The sequence below is a fragment of the Myotis yumanensis genome, unplaced genomic scaffold (genome assembly GCF_028538775.1).
Source record: "Myotis yumanensis isolate MYYU_CA2020_CCGP unplaced genomic scaffold, mMyoYum1.0.hap1 SCAF_10, whole genome shotgun sequence".
In the NCBI taxonomy this organism is placed as follows: Eukaryota; Metazoa; Chordata; class Mammalia; order Chiroptera; family Vespertilionidae; genus Myotis; species Myotis yumanensis.
In genome coordinates, this window is record NW_027223761.1 from 15,315,888 (window position 1) to 15,335,057 (window position 19,170).

A 19,170-nucleotide genomic window follows, 5' to 3' on the forward strand; every position below is an offset into this window, starting at 1 on the left:
GATGCTCAATCACTGAGCCACACCGGCAGGCTCCATTTCTGTGTGCCTGTCTGTACACTCCCTCCTCCCAACTGACTATGGCCCAGAACCTCTTACAGTGATAATAATCACCTCACTTCCCTTTATTGAGCTAGAGCATTTTTGTTCCTCAAACCTCACACCTCCCTGTAAGGGAAGAATGAACTGTTGTTATCCCAGAGAGGGAAGGTCCTGGGGCTGACCTGCTTGCCTGAGGTCACAGCCCAAAGGGGCTTTCCACCCCAAACTCCAAGGCGGAGTCCCCTGGTCCAGAGTGGCAGTGGGGGTCTTGGAGCAAAGAAGCTGGGAGGTGGGGGAGGCATCCAAGGCCCACAGCTGGGCCTCATGATCTCTCCACCACCCCCAGTCCCCCACTCTCAGCAGGTGTCACATTCTTGGCTAAATGTCTCCCAGGGGAATGCCCTTGAGGAGTAGGAAATGGGTTGAGAGGAGGTGTGGGTGGCAGAGACCTAGATCTCCAGGGTGGAGGGTCCTAGATGCCCACTCTGCTCTGGGGCTGGCACAGGGACCTCCCCCATTGCACAGATAGGGAAGCTGAGGTTTAGGGAAGGGGTGGGATGACAAGGTAGAACTGGCTGGGCAGGGGCCCTTTCTTCTTTCCTCCCCAGAGCCCTTAGGGCTCCAGTTCGGGGGGATTCCATGGGGCACTTGGGACCTCGGTGCTCATTTTGGAGTGGCTGCTGCTGGCTGAGGGCAAGCCCCTCTCCCTGCTTCAGCTCCCTTGGTGCCTGTGAATTACTCCAGTAGCTCGTGGGGAAGCCCAGCCTTCTCTGGAATCTCCGAGGGGGAGGGGATCTCCTTCCCAGGCACTGCCCAGTGCTCACAGGATCTGGGAGAGGCCAGGGCTGAGAAGAATGGACTGCGGAGGGGCTGGGCCACTACTGATGGCTGGTGGGGGAAGGGTGTTGTGGGTATGACCAGAGGGTCCTGGTCCCTCCAGGAGGCCACTTCTCCTGGCTACAGAAGAGGATGAGAGTGAGCATTTGGGGTGGTCTGGGAGGCGGACCTGGGCTGGGCTGGCTCCCAGGGTGGGGCTTTGCCTGGGTCAGCAGGGCTGCATTCCTGAGCAGGTTTTGCCTCGGGCTTCCCTGGGGGCTTTCCATGGAGACCAGAGGGCCTGGATGCATGAGGTTCCTGCGAGTGGGATCCTTGTCCTTCTCTCCCTGTCCTTCTTCCTGTCATTCTGTTTGTCTTTGTCTCTTTGTCACATTCTCTTATCTCTGTCTCGGCCTCACTTACTCACTCCTTCCCATCTTCCCCTCTCTTTTTATCCCCCACCAATGCCCTCCCACCTGCCTCAGTTTCCCTCTGGATCTAGAGCATCTCAGGAGGGTCTAGCAGATGCTGAGGCCCGAGGCCACCAGCAGAGTCCAGGCCCAGCTCCCCGGAATCCCAGGGGACCTGAGAGCCCAGGGCTGTCTCTCCTGGGGCAGGCAGCCCCGACCAGCCTGTGCTGGTCTGTTATCCCTTTCCTGCCCCCACTGCCAGGTGTCTGGTTAAATGGCCATCACCCTGCCTGGGACTTGGGGTTTGGGCTTTTTGCGCCGTGTGGATGCTGTGGCCCTTCACCCTATGCTCGGAGGGCCTGGGACCCTGCAGTTGACTGCAAGCGGATTCCTCTGGGCCATGCCTCCCTGGAGCGTCTGCCCGCCATGGGGAGGGTGGCTAGGCTGGAGCCCGGCCTGGGTGCTGGGTGAGGTTGCCCTGGACACTGCATGTTCAGAGGCTCTCGAGATGTGAGAGGGAGAGACTTGAGAGATGGCCTCAGAAACAGGGTATCCCTAATGCCAAAGTGGGGTGTGGAGAACTGCAGCCTTGGGAGGTAGGAAGTACTAGCCCATTTTATAGATAAAGGAACTGAGGCTTAGAAAAGCTATGTGACAATTAGGGGAGGACAGAGCCAGTGTTTGAACCCACACCCATCTGATGCCCACCCTCAGTACTCATGCTGAGAGGATTGGGGCTGCCAGAGAGGGCTCGGTGACGGTCTGTGCAGGAGAATGTTCTAGGAAGGCTGCTTGAAGGAGGGGGCATCTCCACAGCCCTGTCTTTTCCTTCCTGAACCCAGTACCTGGGGAATTGTGACTAAATTACCAGCCTGCTGCTATGTGGGGTCTCTGATTAGTGTCCCCCTCCTTCTTCCTAACTACCCTGCTGAGGACCCACACCCAACACCCAGCCTCAGTCTCTTAGGAACCCCAGTTCTGGCCCAGATGTTTGTTAGCCACTTGCTCCCAGCTGGCCAGGCTTGTGTGTGGGTGTGCAATCAGGCCCCTGGTGCCTAGTGCAGCCACAGGATGTCTTCAGTTGGTGAGGTTTAGAGGCTGAGCTGTGAAAGCCAATGAACATAGGCTGGGCCTTGGTTAGGTTATTTTAGTTCCTATCATTTATAACTTTCTGCAGGCAGCACAGCATGACGGGAAAGCACAGGGGCTCTGCGTTAGACTGTTGGGCTTCAACCCCCAGCTCCATCAGCTGTAACCTTGGGCCTTGGGCCTTAGTCCTTGAGTCTCTGTATCGTTAACTGTATAATGCTTACCTCATAGGGTCATTAAAGGGAGAGCTGGAGGCTGGGTGGGATCGCCATGCTACTTTATGATTACGTTGGTGTATAATTGCTTGTTTTCATGTCTGTGCTCCTCCGCTGGGCACTCCCGGGGACAGAGATGGGTCTCATTCATCCATTCTCTATGTCCAGCTCAGGGGCCCACCCAGAGTGGGGGTTCAGTGAATGGAAACTCTGAGCAGAGGGCGTCCACTCGGGAGCCCCTGGGAGCGCAGCCCCTCAGACTGTCCGTGGGAAGCAGTATTACAAAACAGGGAGGCCCTTGGGCTCCAAAGTCAGAGAGTTTGGAGTGCAAAGCTCAGCTAGGCCACTGTCTCCATGTGACCAGGACAAGTGCCACCTTCCAGAGCCCAGAGGTCCTGCTTATAAAACATCCATGGCCAAAACCGGTTTGGCTCAGTGGATAGAGCGTCGGCCTGCAGACTGAAAGGTCCCAGGTTCGATTCCGGTCAAGGGCATGTACCTGGGTTGCGGGCACATCCCCAGTGGGAGATGTGCAGGAGGCAGCTGGTCGATGTTTCTCTCTCATCGATGTTTCTAACTCTCTGTCCCTCTCCCTTCCTCTCTGTAAAAAAATCAATAAAATATATTTAAAAAAAAAAAAAAAAAAAGACATCCATGGCTTCATGATGATGATGAAGCCATGCTCGTCACCTGGCAGCAGGGGGTGGGGTTAAATGAGATAAGATGAAGGAAACAGGCTCCCATGGGGGTGCCTTCATATGTCTTCATTTCATTCATCAGTTCTCCCTCTGTTTCAAGTTCTCGGGTGATGGCAACCTTTGGGGCAGTTAATAGGATCCTGCGTGTGTCACACATCTCAACGGACAGCCTTTATGCATATTCTCCTCCTGACGTGTGAGGAGGGGATTCTGTCCAACATGACCTCTTCCCAGAGTCCTCTGACCCTGTCACACTCACATTCTGGGGTTTGGCAGCGGATTATGCCATCTTCCTGGACAAGCCTTGATATCCCATTTTACAGATGAGGCTCAGAGTAGGTAGGCAACTTGGTAAAGGTCACACAGCTCTACGAGACGGTGGTGGAATTAGGTCTCTCTCAATTCCAAGTCCATAGTATGGCCTGGTTCATTGTTCTGCCTCTCTCTGTGGCCTGTAGAGCCTCCCTGGGAATCTGGGTTGCAGGGCCCCTGGAATCTGGGACTCCTGGACAGTCTTTAATCTTCCTAAATTTCCCTTCAAGTTAGGGCCTCCCAACCGATAGGCCCAAATGGGTTACAGATGTATTGAGATTCTCCTTTGCCCTCGACCGGTCACCTAAGACGAGGCATAGTTCTGAGTCTCAACCCCAGTGTACTGAACGAATATGGTTACTTCTCTCTGGGTATCATGATGTGAAACTGGTTGGGAAGTACTGATGGCTCTAACCAGTCCCCTCCCTGCCCCACCGTACACACTGAACACACACTTTCCCCATAAGGGTAGGGATTTGTGGTACTCTCTGGGCCACAGTCTCTTCATCTGAGAAATGAGGACCAATGTAGGTGAGTTTGGCACTGTGATCTGAGTGTGTGAGCCCTAGAACCCAGTGTTGGGAGAGAGCAGGGTCTGCATGGAGCCCAAGCAGCCCGCTGAGAAGACCAAAAACATCAAGGAAGGGAGGCATGGAGAAGGAGAGGCCAAAGGCAATGACTCGCCTCAACTTGAGTCTTTGGTTGCACGAGGGCCAGATGGGGAGGATGAAAGGCTCCAGGTGTGTGCTCTTCCCCACGCTGCCAGAGGGGAGCCCTTCTTGATGCTGAAGGCTCTCCAGTCTCATTGCTTGGGTTTTGGAGCAAAACGTTCTGGGAGGGCCACATCTGTCAGCCTCATCAGGCACACTGAAGGAACACCTGGCCAGGTTTGGTGAGGCTGATCTTTTCCTTCCTGACAGGAAGCTAAGAGTCAGACCCCAGAGCTGGGAGAGGGCAGGAGGCCAGGCAGGAAAACAGAGGTATGGAAGGGTAGGGTAGGCAGACCCCACCATCTACCTCGTTCCCATAGGCAGCAGGTCAGAAATTCTGAGCAGAGGACGTCCACTGAGACATCTTTAGAGAGGGAGAGAGAGGGTAACATCGATGAGTGAGAACCATCTATCAGCTGCCTCTTGCATGCCCCCCCGCCCACACTGGGGATCAAGCCCACAACCCAGGCATGTGCTCTGACCAGGAATTGAACCAGCGACCTCTCAGTGCATGGGACAATGCTCAGTCACCTGAGCCACACCAGCCAGGGCCAGACCTGAGTTTTAATCAGGGTTTGGCCACTTACTTGTGTGACCTCAGGCAAGCCACTGAACCTCTGAGTCTCAGTTTTTTTCTCTGTTAAATGGGGACAATAATATCTCAAGGGAAGGGTATTAGATGAAATGAGGGACGGTGGGAATGGCATGATACAAACTATAAAGTTCTGTCCCTCCTTTGCCACAGCCTGGCCAGGGGTGGCTGCTGCCTACATTTCTCTGGTACCCTTGGTCTTCCCCCAGCTGCCAGGGTATTACGTCCTCAGGAGAATGGGAGTCTATTTCCCACGTGGGTGGAATCATATGGCAGGAGCTGCTCCTCATGGAGCCTCGAGTTCTCATCAGTAAGAAGAAAGGAGTCCTTGAGGCTCTGAAATCCCATGATTCCTGGGAGGGTCTGATCTGAGTATGTTTCTTCCAAGCCATGATGGCGGCGGTGGTGGGATTTGCTCACTTGTATTGAGCAGCTGACAGTTTCCCCAAAGCTCTTTACGCACCTTATCTCAGTCCCCCAACAATCCTACGAGACAGGGGTCCTGCTAGTGTCCCTGTGTTAGAGATGAGACACTGGGCTCTGGGAGGTTTAATAACTCCCTTGCTCAAGGTCACAACCCAGCTAGTAGGAAGCAGAGCTGGGACTCAAACCCAGGTCTTGGAGGAAACTTGAGATCCTAATCATACCGGTGGCCTCACGATTATTCTGTTTCCCAGAGTAACAGCCTTTTACTTTTGTTTTTCTCCTTTTGTTTTAACAACAACAGCAACAACAACAACAACAACACACACACACACACACACACACACACACCAACAAAAATACAACCCAAGATCAAAGGCTGAAAAATAAGATAGTGAAGAGTTCAAAAAGCCAGTCCTGGAGTTAGCTGTGTTTTCAGGAAACACATCACCTGTCACATGTGAAAACAAACACAGCCACCTGTGACCAGCCTCTGCATGGGTGATCGAGACAAAGTCCAGGCACCGGAGAGCCGGGTGGCCAGGAACGGGCTTGCAGGTGGAGTGCCCGCACACAGGTGGGCTTCCAAGCAGAGCGGCCAGGCCAGGCTCTCTCGCTCCACTTGCTGCCCAAGGAGGCAGCCCGAGCTCCCACGGGATCAGTTGTCCAACTCACCAGACTGGCTGGACCTCCAGGCCTGAGACAGGCCCCTAGGCACAGCCAGAGGCTCAGAGACAGAGGCCCCTCCTTCCTTAGGTGGCTCAGCACGGTCCTGTTTAACTTCACCCCCAACCCCTTGCCTCAGAGCAGCGGCAGCCACCCTCTGGCACGGAGCCCTGCAGGCTGGGCACACATCTGGAGGCTGGTCAAGCCCCTCCGAGGGCTTTCGGACTGTTGGTGGAAACGAACAACTTCCGGAGACTAGTCATCATCATCGTAATTGGTAGCATTTATTTGACATTTACTGGGTGCCAGGCACTTTACAGGTACTAATTCATGTCAGCCGCATCATAACCCATTATTAAGTCCATTTTATAGGTGGGAAAGCTGAGGCACAATGGTGAAGTGGTTGCCCAAGGCCACACAGCTGGTAAGACGCAGCCGATTTGGCATCTCAGGCAGGGAGAGAAGGAGTGGGCTAGGGTGCCAGCACGGTCTGAGCCCTCCTGGGTGCTCAGATATCAGGTCACTGTCACACCAGTGTGGGTGGGCGGGTTTGGGATCCCCAGTCACTGATAAGGAGGTAGGTCTGCAGTGTCTCCCAGGGCTATGCGGCTGATATGTGGCAGGTCCAGGGAGGGACCCAAGGGTCACATGTGACTGAGTTCAGTTCTCATCCCTTCCTATGCCGAAGGCCTGGTGAGCTGGGACAGGGCCGCAGAGGGAGGGAGAAGGGCTCTGGACCCAGACTCTCCCAGGCCCCACCATGTTCTCAGCCCTGATTTTACTGTGTGACCTGCAGGCTCTTGCTCCCTCCGGCCCCCTCTGAAAAATGCACTGGTCTGAAAGGTCTTCGCCCACAGAGCGGGCATTGCTCCGGAGTTCGTGACTCAGGGGGCTGTGCCTCCTGAGGAAGTCAAGGATGGAGCAGGGGTGCGGGAGCTTTGTGGGATTCTCCCTGGCCAGGCTCTGCTGCACTGGGATCCCAGGCCTGCCTGCATCCCACTCCCCGCAGAGGGACCGGGCCATGCTGGGATGGGGCCTACGGCAGTGGGTCTCACACATTAGAGTCCCCAGGAAAGCTTTAAAAAATCCTGATGCCAGGGCTGTTCCCTGGACCAATTATATCAGCATCTCTGGGAGGGGCTCAGGCACCAGCCAGTTTCGGAGCTGCCCGGGTAATTCCTGAGTGCAGCCATGGACTGGGGGCCACTGCTCCAGACAAAAGGGAAGTAGGCACCTCCTGGCTCTCCCTGCTTAGTGAGCCCCTGGCCAGATGTCGCATCTGCCTGCCCCACTGCGTGCATCTTTCTTGGGAGACAGTTCACAGCTTCCACTGGCTTTTCTGACCCAGAGGAGATTAAAATCCCACTCTTATGGGAAGCAACCCCCTCCCGTCCCCCCGCCCCCGCACCAGCCACTTCATTTCTTAGGACTAGAAACCTCCAGCTGCAGTTTCAAAGTCGGTTTGTCTTATCTTCTCTAAGAAACCTTTCCTGACCTCTCCAGGCTGCCCCGCCCCTGGTTTCCTTTCCTGCAAATACATACTAAGTGCTTGCTATGTACTGGGCACTGTCCTAGGCTCTGGGGGTATCGGGTGAATAAGACAGACCCAGCCCCTCCCCTCCAGGAGCCAGACTCTAATGGGGGCTGCAGACACAGTAGTGAGCCAAGAGGACAAATGCAGCAAACAGGGCGTGTGACAGGGCCACGTGTCAAAGCTGCTGCTCTGGATAGTCAGTGGGGGCGTTCCCCCAAGATCTTGATGACTTGGTGGGCTAGGGAGGGAGGGCCGGCATTGGCATATTTTGGTTCTGATGTGCAGCTGGGGGTGAGGCCCCGTGAGTAGATCAGGTGTTCAGGGAAGGCCTCTGGGAGGAGGGAGCTCAGCCTACAAGGAGGTTAGGAGCCAGCCTGGGGTTTGGGGGGAGGAGTGGTCATGGGAGAAGAGGCCGGTCAAGGGCCTGCGGTGGACAAGGGCCTGCTCTACTGGAACAACAGGAAAGCATGGCCTTTATGGCCTGAGGAATGAACGTGTGTATGGGAAGGGGGCGGTGCAGAGGACAGAGGTGGGCAGGGTACACCAGGCAGGGCTCCGGAGGCCACACAGAGCATGGATGTTATAGCAAACCTCTCGGCTGTATCACCGTTGCAGGGTTGCAGGGTTGGGGAGCGGCAGGTCTGGCCTGCATTTTGCAAAGCCCTTCCTGGGGTGTGGATAACGGATTGGGAAGGGCAGGAGTGGAACCCGTGACCAGCCAGGGAACTGTACTGGTCCAGGGGGAGGTGAGGCCTGGGGCCGAGAGGGGCCCTGGATTGGGCTGTGGGAGGTGGGGAGGCGGCAGAGACCTGCCTGAGGCTCTTAGGTGTTCAACTGGAGGATGGAAGGGCCATCTCGGCCCCTCCTCTGAATCCTGCGGTACTTAGAATCCTGGAGCACCGGCCCCCCAGGGACCTCAAGAGCTGACTAGGATGTGTTCCACATGGTGTTAAGGGCTTTTAAGTGAACAATGATTTTAAGTCAGCGGTGTTTATCGCTGCTGTTAAGTGTGGAGTCCTTGACAGCCTAATATAGGGTGACTCTTGGAGAGAACTGTTGCTTCACAAACTTGGTGACAGCAAAACTTTTTGTTCTTAACAGGGATCTCCTAGGACTCGTATTCGGAGGAACTACTCCAGAAACACTGCTCTGGTCCTGTCATTTCACAGGTGAGGAGGGTGGGGTGGGCGTGCGAGTGGGAGGGTGGGAGTGGGGACAGTCACCTGCGCTAGGTTTCCTACTGAGTGACCCAGCAGAGCAGGCCTCCGCCCGCACCTCCTGACTCCGGGCCTTGAGGTACAATGCTGCAGGCCCCGCCCAGTGTCCCCAAGGCTAGGTGGGGACATCCAGGTTCTAGGGTCAGGGTGGAAGGCTCCTCCTCCTCCTCAGCTGAGGGACAAACCAAGCCTCCTCCTCTACAGGTGCAGGGGCTCTGGGGAAGGCAAGGGAGCCTTGGGAGTGGGTCTGACTTTCAGAGCTGGCCCTGGGTGCTCAACCCTACACAACCCCCACTCATCCCTTAGGTGAGGACAAAAGAGGCCTGAAAACAGAGTCTCAGCTGACCCAGGGGCAGTGGGTCTCACCCCTCTTCAGGTGGTTGAGTACTTAAAAGTCCTGGTATTCAATGCGGAAGTTCTTCCCCCTCCCCTTCACCTCTTTATCCATCCATCCCTTCATCCATCCCTCCATTCTTCCATTTATCCATCCATCCATCCATCCATCCCTCTCTCCATTCCTCCATCTATCCCTCCCTCCCTCTATCCATACTCCATGCTCCTAGCCCTCAATCCCCCCATGCTCCAGTTGGCAACATTTTCTGGGAGCCTACTTTGTTCTCATAAATAATACATAGTCTTTCCCCTCAAGCTACCACAAGCCCTAGGGGAGATGGATAAGTGAGTAGAAAATTACTGTACAGCATTCTGAGTTGGAATAGTAACCTCCATTTATTGAAAGCCTACCTCATGCCAGATACTTGACCCACATCATCTGAGCAAATCTGCCAAATAGATTTCATTTTCCTCTTTTCACAGATGAGTAAGGTGAGGCTCAGAGAGGTTAATTTCTTTGTCAAAGTCACACAGCTAAGAGGTGATAGGATCCCATTCAAACCCAGGCAGTCTGATGCCAGAGCCTGTTCTGGGAACCGCTCCAGCACCCAGTGCTACTGGAAGGGAGCAGAGAGGGAGCGTCCCTAACCAACGAGTGCTGGCTCCTGGGGAGGGGTGGTCGTGGCAGTGGTGGTAGGGCTGGCTGGAGTTAGGAGGGCTCCTGGAGGAGGTGGGTGTCTGAGGTGAGACTGAAGGATGAGTAGGAGTTAATAACATATTAGCATAATAATTTCACTGTACAAACTGATTTGGCATAAAACTATATATATGGTCAATTTAAATGATAGAGGCTTAGAAATGGTCAATTTACCTGCTATAAAGCCTAACATAAAATTAGTACCTTCTTCCTCCTACCGCTCACACAGCTGTCAGTGACTGTTCTGGAATTTTCCAGATGGAAGGTGCTTGTTTTGTGGCTGTCAAACATCCTCATAGGAAAGCGTGGGCAGACCCTCCAGTGTTTACAGAAAGTGTATACAAGGAAGCATAACACTGGGAGAGGCTCTCTGTTGAATTTCACCTGCAAATGAGACGCTCACCCTCACTTCTTCCAGAAGTCCCAATATAGAGGCTTAGCCAGCTCCGCTCAGGAGTACTGACTGCCAGGTGTGACCTCCCTGTCTTTATAACAGGGGCTTCAGCTGGGAGCCCCACTGTACAGGTGAAGAGAACGAGGCCCCTCCTTTCCCATGGCCATGGACTGGCAGAGCCGGGATTTGCACCTTGTCCGGGGATCCTGTGTCACCACCATTTGCTTCCCTACACCAGGGACCGGCAAACTTTTCCATAAGGGGTCGGGTGGTAAATGTGTCGGGCTCTGTGGCCCGAGGGTCTGCCTCAGCTGCCCTGCCCCCACAGCACCATAGCAGCCTCCGACTAGATACACACTAGAGGGTGTGGCCATGTGCCAACCCACTTTATTTATGGACATCGACATTTCAACTTCATGTGTTACAAATACTCTTCTTTTTATTTTTCCCCAACTACTTAAAAATGTAAAATCTGTTCTCACTTTGCAAGCCATACAAACATAGGAATGGGCTGGATTTGATCTACAGGCCAGGCAGGCCACCCCCTGTCCTACCCTAGCCCTTATTCATATCTGTGAATGAGGAGCCTGAGGCTTAGACCCCTCAGCATGAGCAGGTGGAGCTAGAATGGAATCCAAGCCCTCTGATTCCAACTTTGGAGTCTCCTTGGGGCCTGGTGGTGGTGGTGGGCTCCCTAAAGATGATGCCACATGCCATCGTGGGGCGACATGGTGTGTTCCCAGCCTGCGCTGACCCCCTGCCCTTCATGGAACCACGCATCTCCTCTCAGGTGTGGAGAGCCCTGCTCCCTGTGGCTTAAAGGGAAATGTCTAGGCAGAAAGACTTTGCATCCTGGATCGTGGCCCACGAGCTCAGGAGCCACCCACCCCAGACTCTGGTTCTTAGCACCTTCTCCTCTCTCGGGCTATTCCCAGGGAGCCTCTGCATCTACCCCGGTTGGCCAAGCTGCCCGCCAGTCATGGGGCTGCCTGGCTCCAGCTCCAGCATCTAAACCCAACCAGCTGCCTCCTGAAGAGGAGGGGGCGGCCCAAGGGCTCAGCAGCCTGGGTTCTGCCTTGGCCGGTCCACATGCTGGTAAATGGACACGCTCCTTTACCCCCCTGTGCTCTGTGCCTTAGTTTGATCATAGGATGTTGAAAGGCTTTGCCCAACGCTTGATACAGTTTGTGTGAGTGACCAAGAGACCAGTGAAGTGATCCGGGGGCTGGAGTATTGGGGATGCCAGTCCAGCAGCCTCTGCCTCCTTCTTGCCCACCAAACCAGAGCGCCTTTGAGCAGTCAGTCACCTTGGTCCTTGCCACCTGCCTGGTCAACGGAATCCCAGCCACCCCAGACACAGTGGCAACCACTCCCTGCAGACAGCGTTTCATGGTGGGGAGATCTGGGGCTGCTGAAGGAGCTGTGTGACTTGGGCAAGTGACTGCACCTGCCTGAGCCTGTCCCACCCCCTCCCCAGGATAGGAATCCCCTCCTCGCCTTCCCACCTTCTGGGCAGGTTGTGAGGATTAAAAGGATGACTGAGGCCAATGGCTGTTCACAGGCCGCCATTCCTGCTTACTGGGCAGGCCTGGTATTCACTCTTGTCTAAAAGCTGCCCCATCCCAGCCCAGCCGGTGTGGCTCAGTGGTTGAGTGTCAACCCATGAATCAGGAGGTCCTAGTTTGATTCCTGGTCAGGGCATATGCGTGGGTTGCAGGCTTGATCCCCAGTATGGGGTGTGCAGGAGGCCGCTGATCAATGATTCTCTCAAACCATTCATGTTTCTAGTGCTTCCCCCTCCCTTTCTCTCTCTGAAATCAATGGAAAAGAAAAAATATTAGCAAAAAATTTTTAAAAGCTGCCTGGACACCTTGCCCGAGAGGAGGATGTGGGAGCCGGAAAGTATACAAACTCCCTTCCCAGGCTCCGAGGCCTCTGCAGTTGCCAAAGGGCTGTTTCCAAACGTCTCCAGTTTCACAAGAACCAACTGGCACCACCGCGCGTGCCTCTGGGCCCCTCAACCCTGGGACGTGGTTACTGAACAGTCCTTCTGGTGAAATTCCGACTATTTTATCTACAGGCCGTTTGGCTGAACCTGTGTCAGCCCGTGGCGCGGGCATCACGTGTCATTTACTGGGAGAAAACCCAGGCGGGCAAGCCGGTCCCTGGGAGGAAAGACAAGCATGCCTCCCTCCCTGGGAGGATCTTTCCTCGCTGGCTCTTTGTTCCCTGCAAGTTTATGAAGTGCCTGTGGCGTGTCAGGCGCTGTGCTGGGAGGGGCCAGAGGGAAACAGTAGCTCTCCTGTATGCGGACTGGCCCCCGGCCCCCGCAGGCCTACTCTCAGATCTCTGTGTCTCCTGACACGGGGGTGGCGGGCCTGTTTTCTCCCCTGGGGGTCCCAGGCAAAGTTGCCAAGGCTGGACCTCCATGGTTCCTAAGTCACTGCCTCTTTGCATTTCTCAGACCCAGACCTTGGACCCCCGTGGCTTGGAAGAGCCATTTAGTCTAGTTTCCCCGTGTAGCACTTGAACCCCCTATGTCTTGGCTCAGACTTTGTTTCCATGACACTTGTGATGGGGTGCTCACCACCAGCCAGGCAGCCTTTTCCCTTCTTCGGGTGGCTTTGCTTCATGGGCCCAAATCTGACCCCTAGAAAGGCAGCTAGCTAAAGACAGGGGTGTTAGGAACCTCAACTGGGCCCCTGGGCGGCCGTGAGCCCTCCCCCTGCCCCCCTGCCCCTGTCCCTGGAAGTGTATAAAGTGGAAGCTGAGCGTCTACTTGGCAGGGATGATGGAAGATTGTTATTATGGCCAGAGCACATGAGGGACCTCCGCATGGACAGGGGAGATTCCCATGACTTCGGATGCCCTTCACCCTGCAAGAGCAGGAAGGGGTGAACCCCACACGTGGGGCCTCCAGGCCCTTATTCTCTCTGCTTTGTTCCCCCTCACCCCCCACCCTCACTTTCATAGGGTGGTGGGAACATGGCTGTGTCTGGTGCCTGCTTCCCCCACCCCCAGCCTGGCTCTAGCCTTGCAGCTGCCCTGGCCAGCTGTCCCGGCCCTAGCGGCCTGGCTCTGGTTACCTTCACCCCTCAGGGCCTGAGAGCTGGCTGTTGTCATTCCTGGGTTGTCTGGCCTGGGGGAGGGCACAGGGGTAGCCAGCTTGCAGCTTCCCCCTTCCGCCCCAGTCCTGCCCTGGCCTGGGGTCCTGAGTAAAGGGTCCCAGCGTGCTCAAGTGTGGTGTGTGTTGTTCAGAAGCATGAGCTGTGTCAGAGGGGATCTGAACATGTGTGGGACAAGCCACAGGTCTCACCCTCTGGGTGTCCAGCAGCCACTCACTAACTTCCTGGACTGCCATGAACCCATCTGGGCAAGTCTCAGACCCTGAGGTTCTCCTCTATAATTTTCCTCCAGGCCTGGCCCCAGCAGAGTGGTTGACCCAGACCCTGACTGCCAAGCATCTAACAGCCGAGACTACTCAGGACCACACCTCCCAGCTGTGTGGCTTTGGACCAGTCATCTAACCTCTCTGGGCCTCAAGGTGCCGTAAAACGGGACCTAATATTAGTACTACCTCCTGGGTTGTTGTGAGGATTTGGGGCCAGCAGATGGTCGGTGCCCACTAGCATTGGTTCTCTCTCCCTCCTGCCCCACGCAGTCCCACCCGACACTGACCTACCTGCCTTCTCTCTCCACAGGGAGCTCCAGGGCCGGCAGGATGGGGTCAGCCTGCATCAAAGTCACCAAATACTTCCTCTTCCTCTTCAACTTGCTCTTCTTTGTAAGTATGGCCAGCCCTGCTTGACTGTCTCCAACAGGACTCTGATCCCTGGTGCATCCTAGCCTGAGACCCTTCGGAGCTACCAGGCCTGGGGATGGTGGTGGGTGTGGTAGGTGCGGGCTGAGGGCAGACCATTCCAAGTGGAACCGGCTCGGGTGGGGAGGAGATTCCTGGCATGCCCAGCTGGCTCCATGCAGAGCCCCTGGACTCCTGGCCCAGCGTTCCCCTCTCCTGGGGCACTGAGGCCAGACCGGGCTGCCAGGGCTAGAGCCTGGTGTGGGGGAAGGAAGCCCTCTGGGCATCGCCTAAATCCTTGTCATCAGGGAACTGTGTGTGAGGGGGTGTCTCTGGATCCTTCTTGTCCTACCCTGACCCACCACCTTCCTCTGCCCCTCTGAGAACTTGCCTGTTTCAGTTCTGGTCTCAGCTGCCCTCACCACGCTCCCACCCACATTGTGGAGGCTGTGCCCTGAGTCCCAGAGGGTGTGAGGGGGCTGGGCTCTGGGCCAGGGGGAGGCACAGTTCCCTCTCCCTAGACCCATCCTGGCAGGCATCACCAGGTCCCTGAGCCAGGGGACGCCCAGATGTGAGCTCCATGCACATCTGGACCTGGTTTTTCTGGGGCCTTGATTCTCTTCACTGGTCTGGCACCAACTGACTCCTCTGCCTTGGAGTTTCCAGGATGATGGTGTGTGTGTGTGTGTGTGTGTGTGTGTGTGAGAGAGAGAGAGAGAGAGAGAGAGAGAATGAGTGCGTGTGTGAGAGTGTATGAATAAGTGTGTGAGAGAGAGTGTATGTGAGAGAGAGTGTATGAGTGTGTGTGAGAGAGAGAGTGTATGAGTGTGTGAGTGAGAGTGTATGAGTAGGTGTGTGAGAGAGAGTGTGAGTGTGTATGTGTGTGTGTTGTGTGAGAGAGAGTATATGAGTAGGTATGTGAGAGTATGAGTAGGTGTGTGTGTGTGTGTGTGTGTGAGTGTATGAGTATGTGTGTGAGAGAGAGAGTGTATGAGTATGAGTGTGTGAGAGAGTGTATGAGTGTGTATGTGTGTGTTGTGTGAGAGAGTGTATGAGTAGGGGTGTGTGTGTGTGTGTGTGTGAGAGAGAGAGAGAGAGAGAGAGAATGTATGAGTATGTATGTGTGTGTGTGTTGTGTGAGAGAGAGTATATGAGTAGGTATGTGAGAGAGTGTATGAGTATGTATGTGAGAGTGTATGAGTAGGTATTTGTGTGTGTGTGTGAGTGTATGAGTATGTGTGTGAGAGAGAGTGTGTGAGTATGAGTGTGTGAGAGAGTTTATGAGTGTGTATGTGTGTGTGTTGTGTGAGAGAGTATATGAGTAGGTGTGTGTGTTTGAGAGAGTATGAGTAGGCATGTGTGAGAGAGAGTATATGAATGTGTGAGAGTGTATGAGTATGTGTATGAGTAGGAGTGTATGTGTGTGAGTGTGTGAGAGAGAGAATGTGTGCATGAGAACGTGTGTATGATGTGTGTGTGATGGGGTGGGGGTGAGAGTTACCTAGAGGGGCCTTCACAGCCCGGACTGGTGCTGGGGGCTGATGCTGGTTACCCCATGCTGTTAAAATCAGGTTCTGCAATAGGATGTTTCTTATGAACCAATTTTATTTTTAAAAATTATACACATGCATGAATATTTTTAAGAGGAGAAAAAAAATACCTCTGAATGTTAATGTTGGATTCCTGAGAATTTGGGGTTTATTCTTTGTGCCTCTGCATTTTTCAAATGTTCTACAATAGATATGAATTACTTGTGGGGGGAAAAATGCTTTATATTACAAGTTACCTAGGATTACGGAAAGTTTAGAAAATAAAGAATCATTCTAAATTCCTCCTCATAACTTTAACTCAACACACAGATACTTGCAAGGGAGTTCCGGGCATATGTAAGCTCACACGCGTCACACATGTACATGCACATGCATATGGACCACCCTGGCTCCAGCCCCCCTCCCTCCTGAGCACCACGCTGAGCCCTCCACTGATGGCAGCCAGGCCTGGAAGCCACCCGGGCAGGGCCTGGGCACCTGGGCTTCCCCAGCTTGGCAGTCCGGCCCTCCTGGCTGGCCAGGTCTGTGGAAAGCAGCTGCCCAAGCAGCTGGAGCCCAGCCTTCCCTGGCAGGCAGGAGGCTCCCTGGTTTCTAGGGCCAGTGGGGGATGAGGTGGGGGGGTGAGGTCTAGGGACAGGAGAGAGGGGTCTAGACTATATCCTAGATAGTGACGCGGCTTGGGGTTCAGGGCTGTAGACCCCCTCTCCCCATGCAGGAGGAGGGAGGGTAGGGACTTTGCGGCAAGAGGCCTCGGGCTTGATGGTTTTGGCCAACCGTCCTTTCCTGTTCTACTAGGCAGCCCTATGCAGCCAGCGACTGGAAAATTCTCTCTGGCCAGAGCCTGGGGCTGCTCTTGGGGCTTGGCTCCCTCCCAGCTACTCCAGGGGGCTGGCGGGAGTCAGCTGTTAACTCCCTGTGTGCTGGGGCCAGAATGGCCCCTCAGGATGTGGGGGTGTGGTGGGGAGGGAAGCGTCCATTACAGAGGAGAGAAGGAAAGGAGAGAGCTGGAGGCAACAGTGTGTGTTTGCTGTTCACTGGTCCACCAGATGTGTATTTGACACCTCTGTGTACTCACACCCTGTGGGGGTGCCAGGTACACACTAACCAGCAGCAGAGCCGGTCACGGGGCTGATGTCCGGGGCGGTGGTGGGCTCCAGACAAAGACTTACCCAAACGGGTGATGAAATCGCAGTTGTAGGTTCTGGGAAGGAAGGATGCGGCCCTAGGAGAGCGGATAAGGCGCTTGACCTCAGCAGAGCTTCCTGGTGCTCCGTGTGGCTGGGGAGAGAGGGTCGCAGCAGCAGGAACTGAGGCCAGCGGGGAACAGGACAGGGGCTGCCTCTCCAGGGCACAGCCCGCCGGCTTCCCAGAGCGATTCTAGTCTTCGTTTGATGCACAGTGGGAAGCAGTCACATGGTCGGACTTGTGGTTTGGAACTATTGCCCTGGCTGCCGTGTATGCTCACACATGCACACGTGTACACATGCACGTTTTTGCCTACACGCTCCTGACCCAGACTCCTCATAAATTGCCCCATCAGCTTTTCTGACATCAGAGAACCCTGAGGCTGCTGGAGGAAACACGCTGACTATCAGGGTTCTGGCCCAGCCCTGGGGAGGGGGGCAGATTGTGGTAGGGCTGGGGAGGGGGTTCATATGGGGTGTGTCCCGGGGCCCCAGACTTGGTTTTCAGAGAAAGGGGGTACCGTGGTGCCTCCCCATTCTGGTCAGCCACCTGGCCCGGCCTCCTTTCTGGCTGCAGCAGGACCTGGTGGCTGACCTGCCATACCTGTGGGTCAGGCTGTAGTCATCAGACCTGCAGAGAAGCTGACAGGGCCGCACAGGGACTGGCCCTGGGTTTCTCCAGGAGAGCCAAGAGTTTAGCGGGCAGTCCAGTCCGGATTTACTCTATTTGGGATTACATTTGCCCGGAGGGAATTTTCTGTCCCGCCTCTCATCCCTCTTTGGAAGGGTGACTCTCCCCACCCTGCCCTGCCCGGTGAGTGCGGGAGGTGGGTGAGACAGGGACTCCCTCTCCCTCTTGGGTTTGAAGTGACAGGAACAGATATTGGGCCTGACTGGGGCGCTTGCCCAGCTGTGCTGTGAGGTTTGGGTTGGGGAGGGCAGGGATTCAGGAGTCTTTGGGAACCTAACTGCCAGGTTTGTAAAGCTCCCTCTCCTTCCTCCCAGTAAGCTGTACAGTCTGAGGCACCCCCACATGAGGGTACCCTCTCCTCCCTGCCCCCAAGACTGGCTTTAAGGCTAAAATCCAGGACAGACCCCAATTATCCCTGCAGCTGAGGTGCCACCATCTGACCCACCCTAATAGTCAGACCTGGCTTTGAGCCCCTGGTGGATGAATTGGTTGACCTTGAGCAAGGTCAGGGCCTCAGTATCCCCACCTGTAGAAGGAAAACAATAACAGGGCCCATCTGCCAAGGAGAGAGGGAGGGACGAGTGAGCTGTTGGGGGGCTGGGGAACAATGTGGGGTGGTCATCTGCCTTCATCTCCATGGTCATCACCTGCTGTTGTCTTTAAGGGGCCTGGACTAGGGTGGGGTGAGCGAGGCGCTCACTTCCGGATCAGAAACAGTGCTGTGCCACGCCACATTGGGGGCCCACTCCTCGTCAAAAGGAAAAATCGGCCCCGGCTGGCGTGGCTCAGCTTGTTGGGCGTCGTCCGATGCACCGAAAGATTGCTGGTTCGATTCCAGCAAGTCAGGGCACATGCCCGGGTTGCAGGCTCAATCCCTGGCAGGGCATCACAGAAGGAGGCAACTGATGGGTATTTCTCTCTCACACCAATGTCCCTCTCCCTCTCCCTTTCCCTTTCTCTTCCTAAAAATCAATAAAAATATTTTTAAAAGGAAAAAATCAGTAATACTAAGATAGTTTTTATTTAGGATTATTTTGTTCATCATGGATTTTTTGCATTAATTTTGTTTTTAAATACTTGCTGTAAACTCTTATTTATCTTGGTGAGTCTTTTGGTGTCTCCTTAATTTTTAGCACCTGGAGCAAATGCCCCATTCGCCTTCCTCAGGGTCCCAGCTCTGGTCCTCAGTGACAGTGGAGCAGGGCTAACCAAACCCAGGCTGGGATGCTAACCCCAGGCTGAGGGCTTTAGGGGCAGCTGCTGATCTTGTGCCCAGGGCTAGTGGGTGATGGCTGAGGTGGGAACCCAGGGCCGGTGGTAAAGGTGGGTGATGGGTTATCCCTAGGTGGGCCCAGGCCAGGCCCCAGGTCAAGGGCAGTCATGAGGGGAGATGCAGCTTCCCACCCAGGGAACCTGTAGTTTTGTCCAGACTGTAGGCACTTCCCCGCCTTAGCTGGCTTGGGGTGATGGTGGATCATGGCTGGGGTTCCATCTGGGGAGGTGGGCTCAGGTTGTGGGCCCGCCCTGGTGGAGGGGAGAGGCAGGAAATTCCTGGGCCTGGACCTGGGCCTGTGCCCACGCCTGCCACCCCTCATTCCTTTGCCTTTCTACTCCTGCATTCACCGTTGGGTTCATGGACTCGTTTATTTCCTGAGCCCTCAACCCCTGCTGCAGGTACAAGCTGCGTGCAACCTGGCCCTGCCCTCCGGGGGCACGCAGTCTAACCAGAGAGTCACGCATGGTAGTCAAACCCAGCGGAATGACTATTTGAAGGGTCCCACAGTGGTTGCCACAGGAGCCC

The 19,170-nt window shown here is 55.0% G+C and overlaps 1 protein-coding gene across 2 annotated transcripts in view; it reads left to right on the top strand.

Annotated features, from left to right (window-relative positions):
- Positions 1-19,170, top strand: part of CD82 (CD82 molecule) — a 52,098-nt gene that overhangs the window by 13,007 nt on the left and 19,921 nt on the right. The window contains exons 2-4 of one of the 2 annotated variants that reach the window (XM_070427839.1): positions 8,606-8,673; positions 13,563-13,689; positions 13,847-13,929. In XM_070427839.1, coding sequence (XP_070283940.1) covers positions 13,867-13,929 — 63 coding nt within the window. In that variant the 5' untranslated portion in view covers positions 8,606-8,673; positions 13,563-13,689; positions 13,847-13,866. The remainder of the gene's footprint in view (positions 1-8,605; positions 8,674-13,562; positions 13,690-13,846; positions 13,930-19,170) is intronic. The other variant, XM_070427838.1, reaches the window with a different exon arrangement.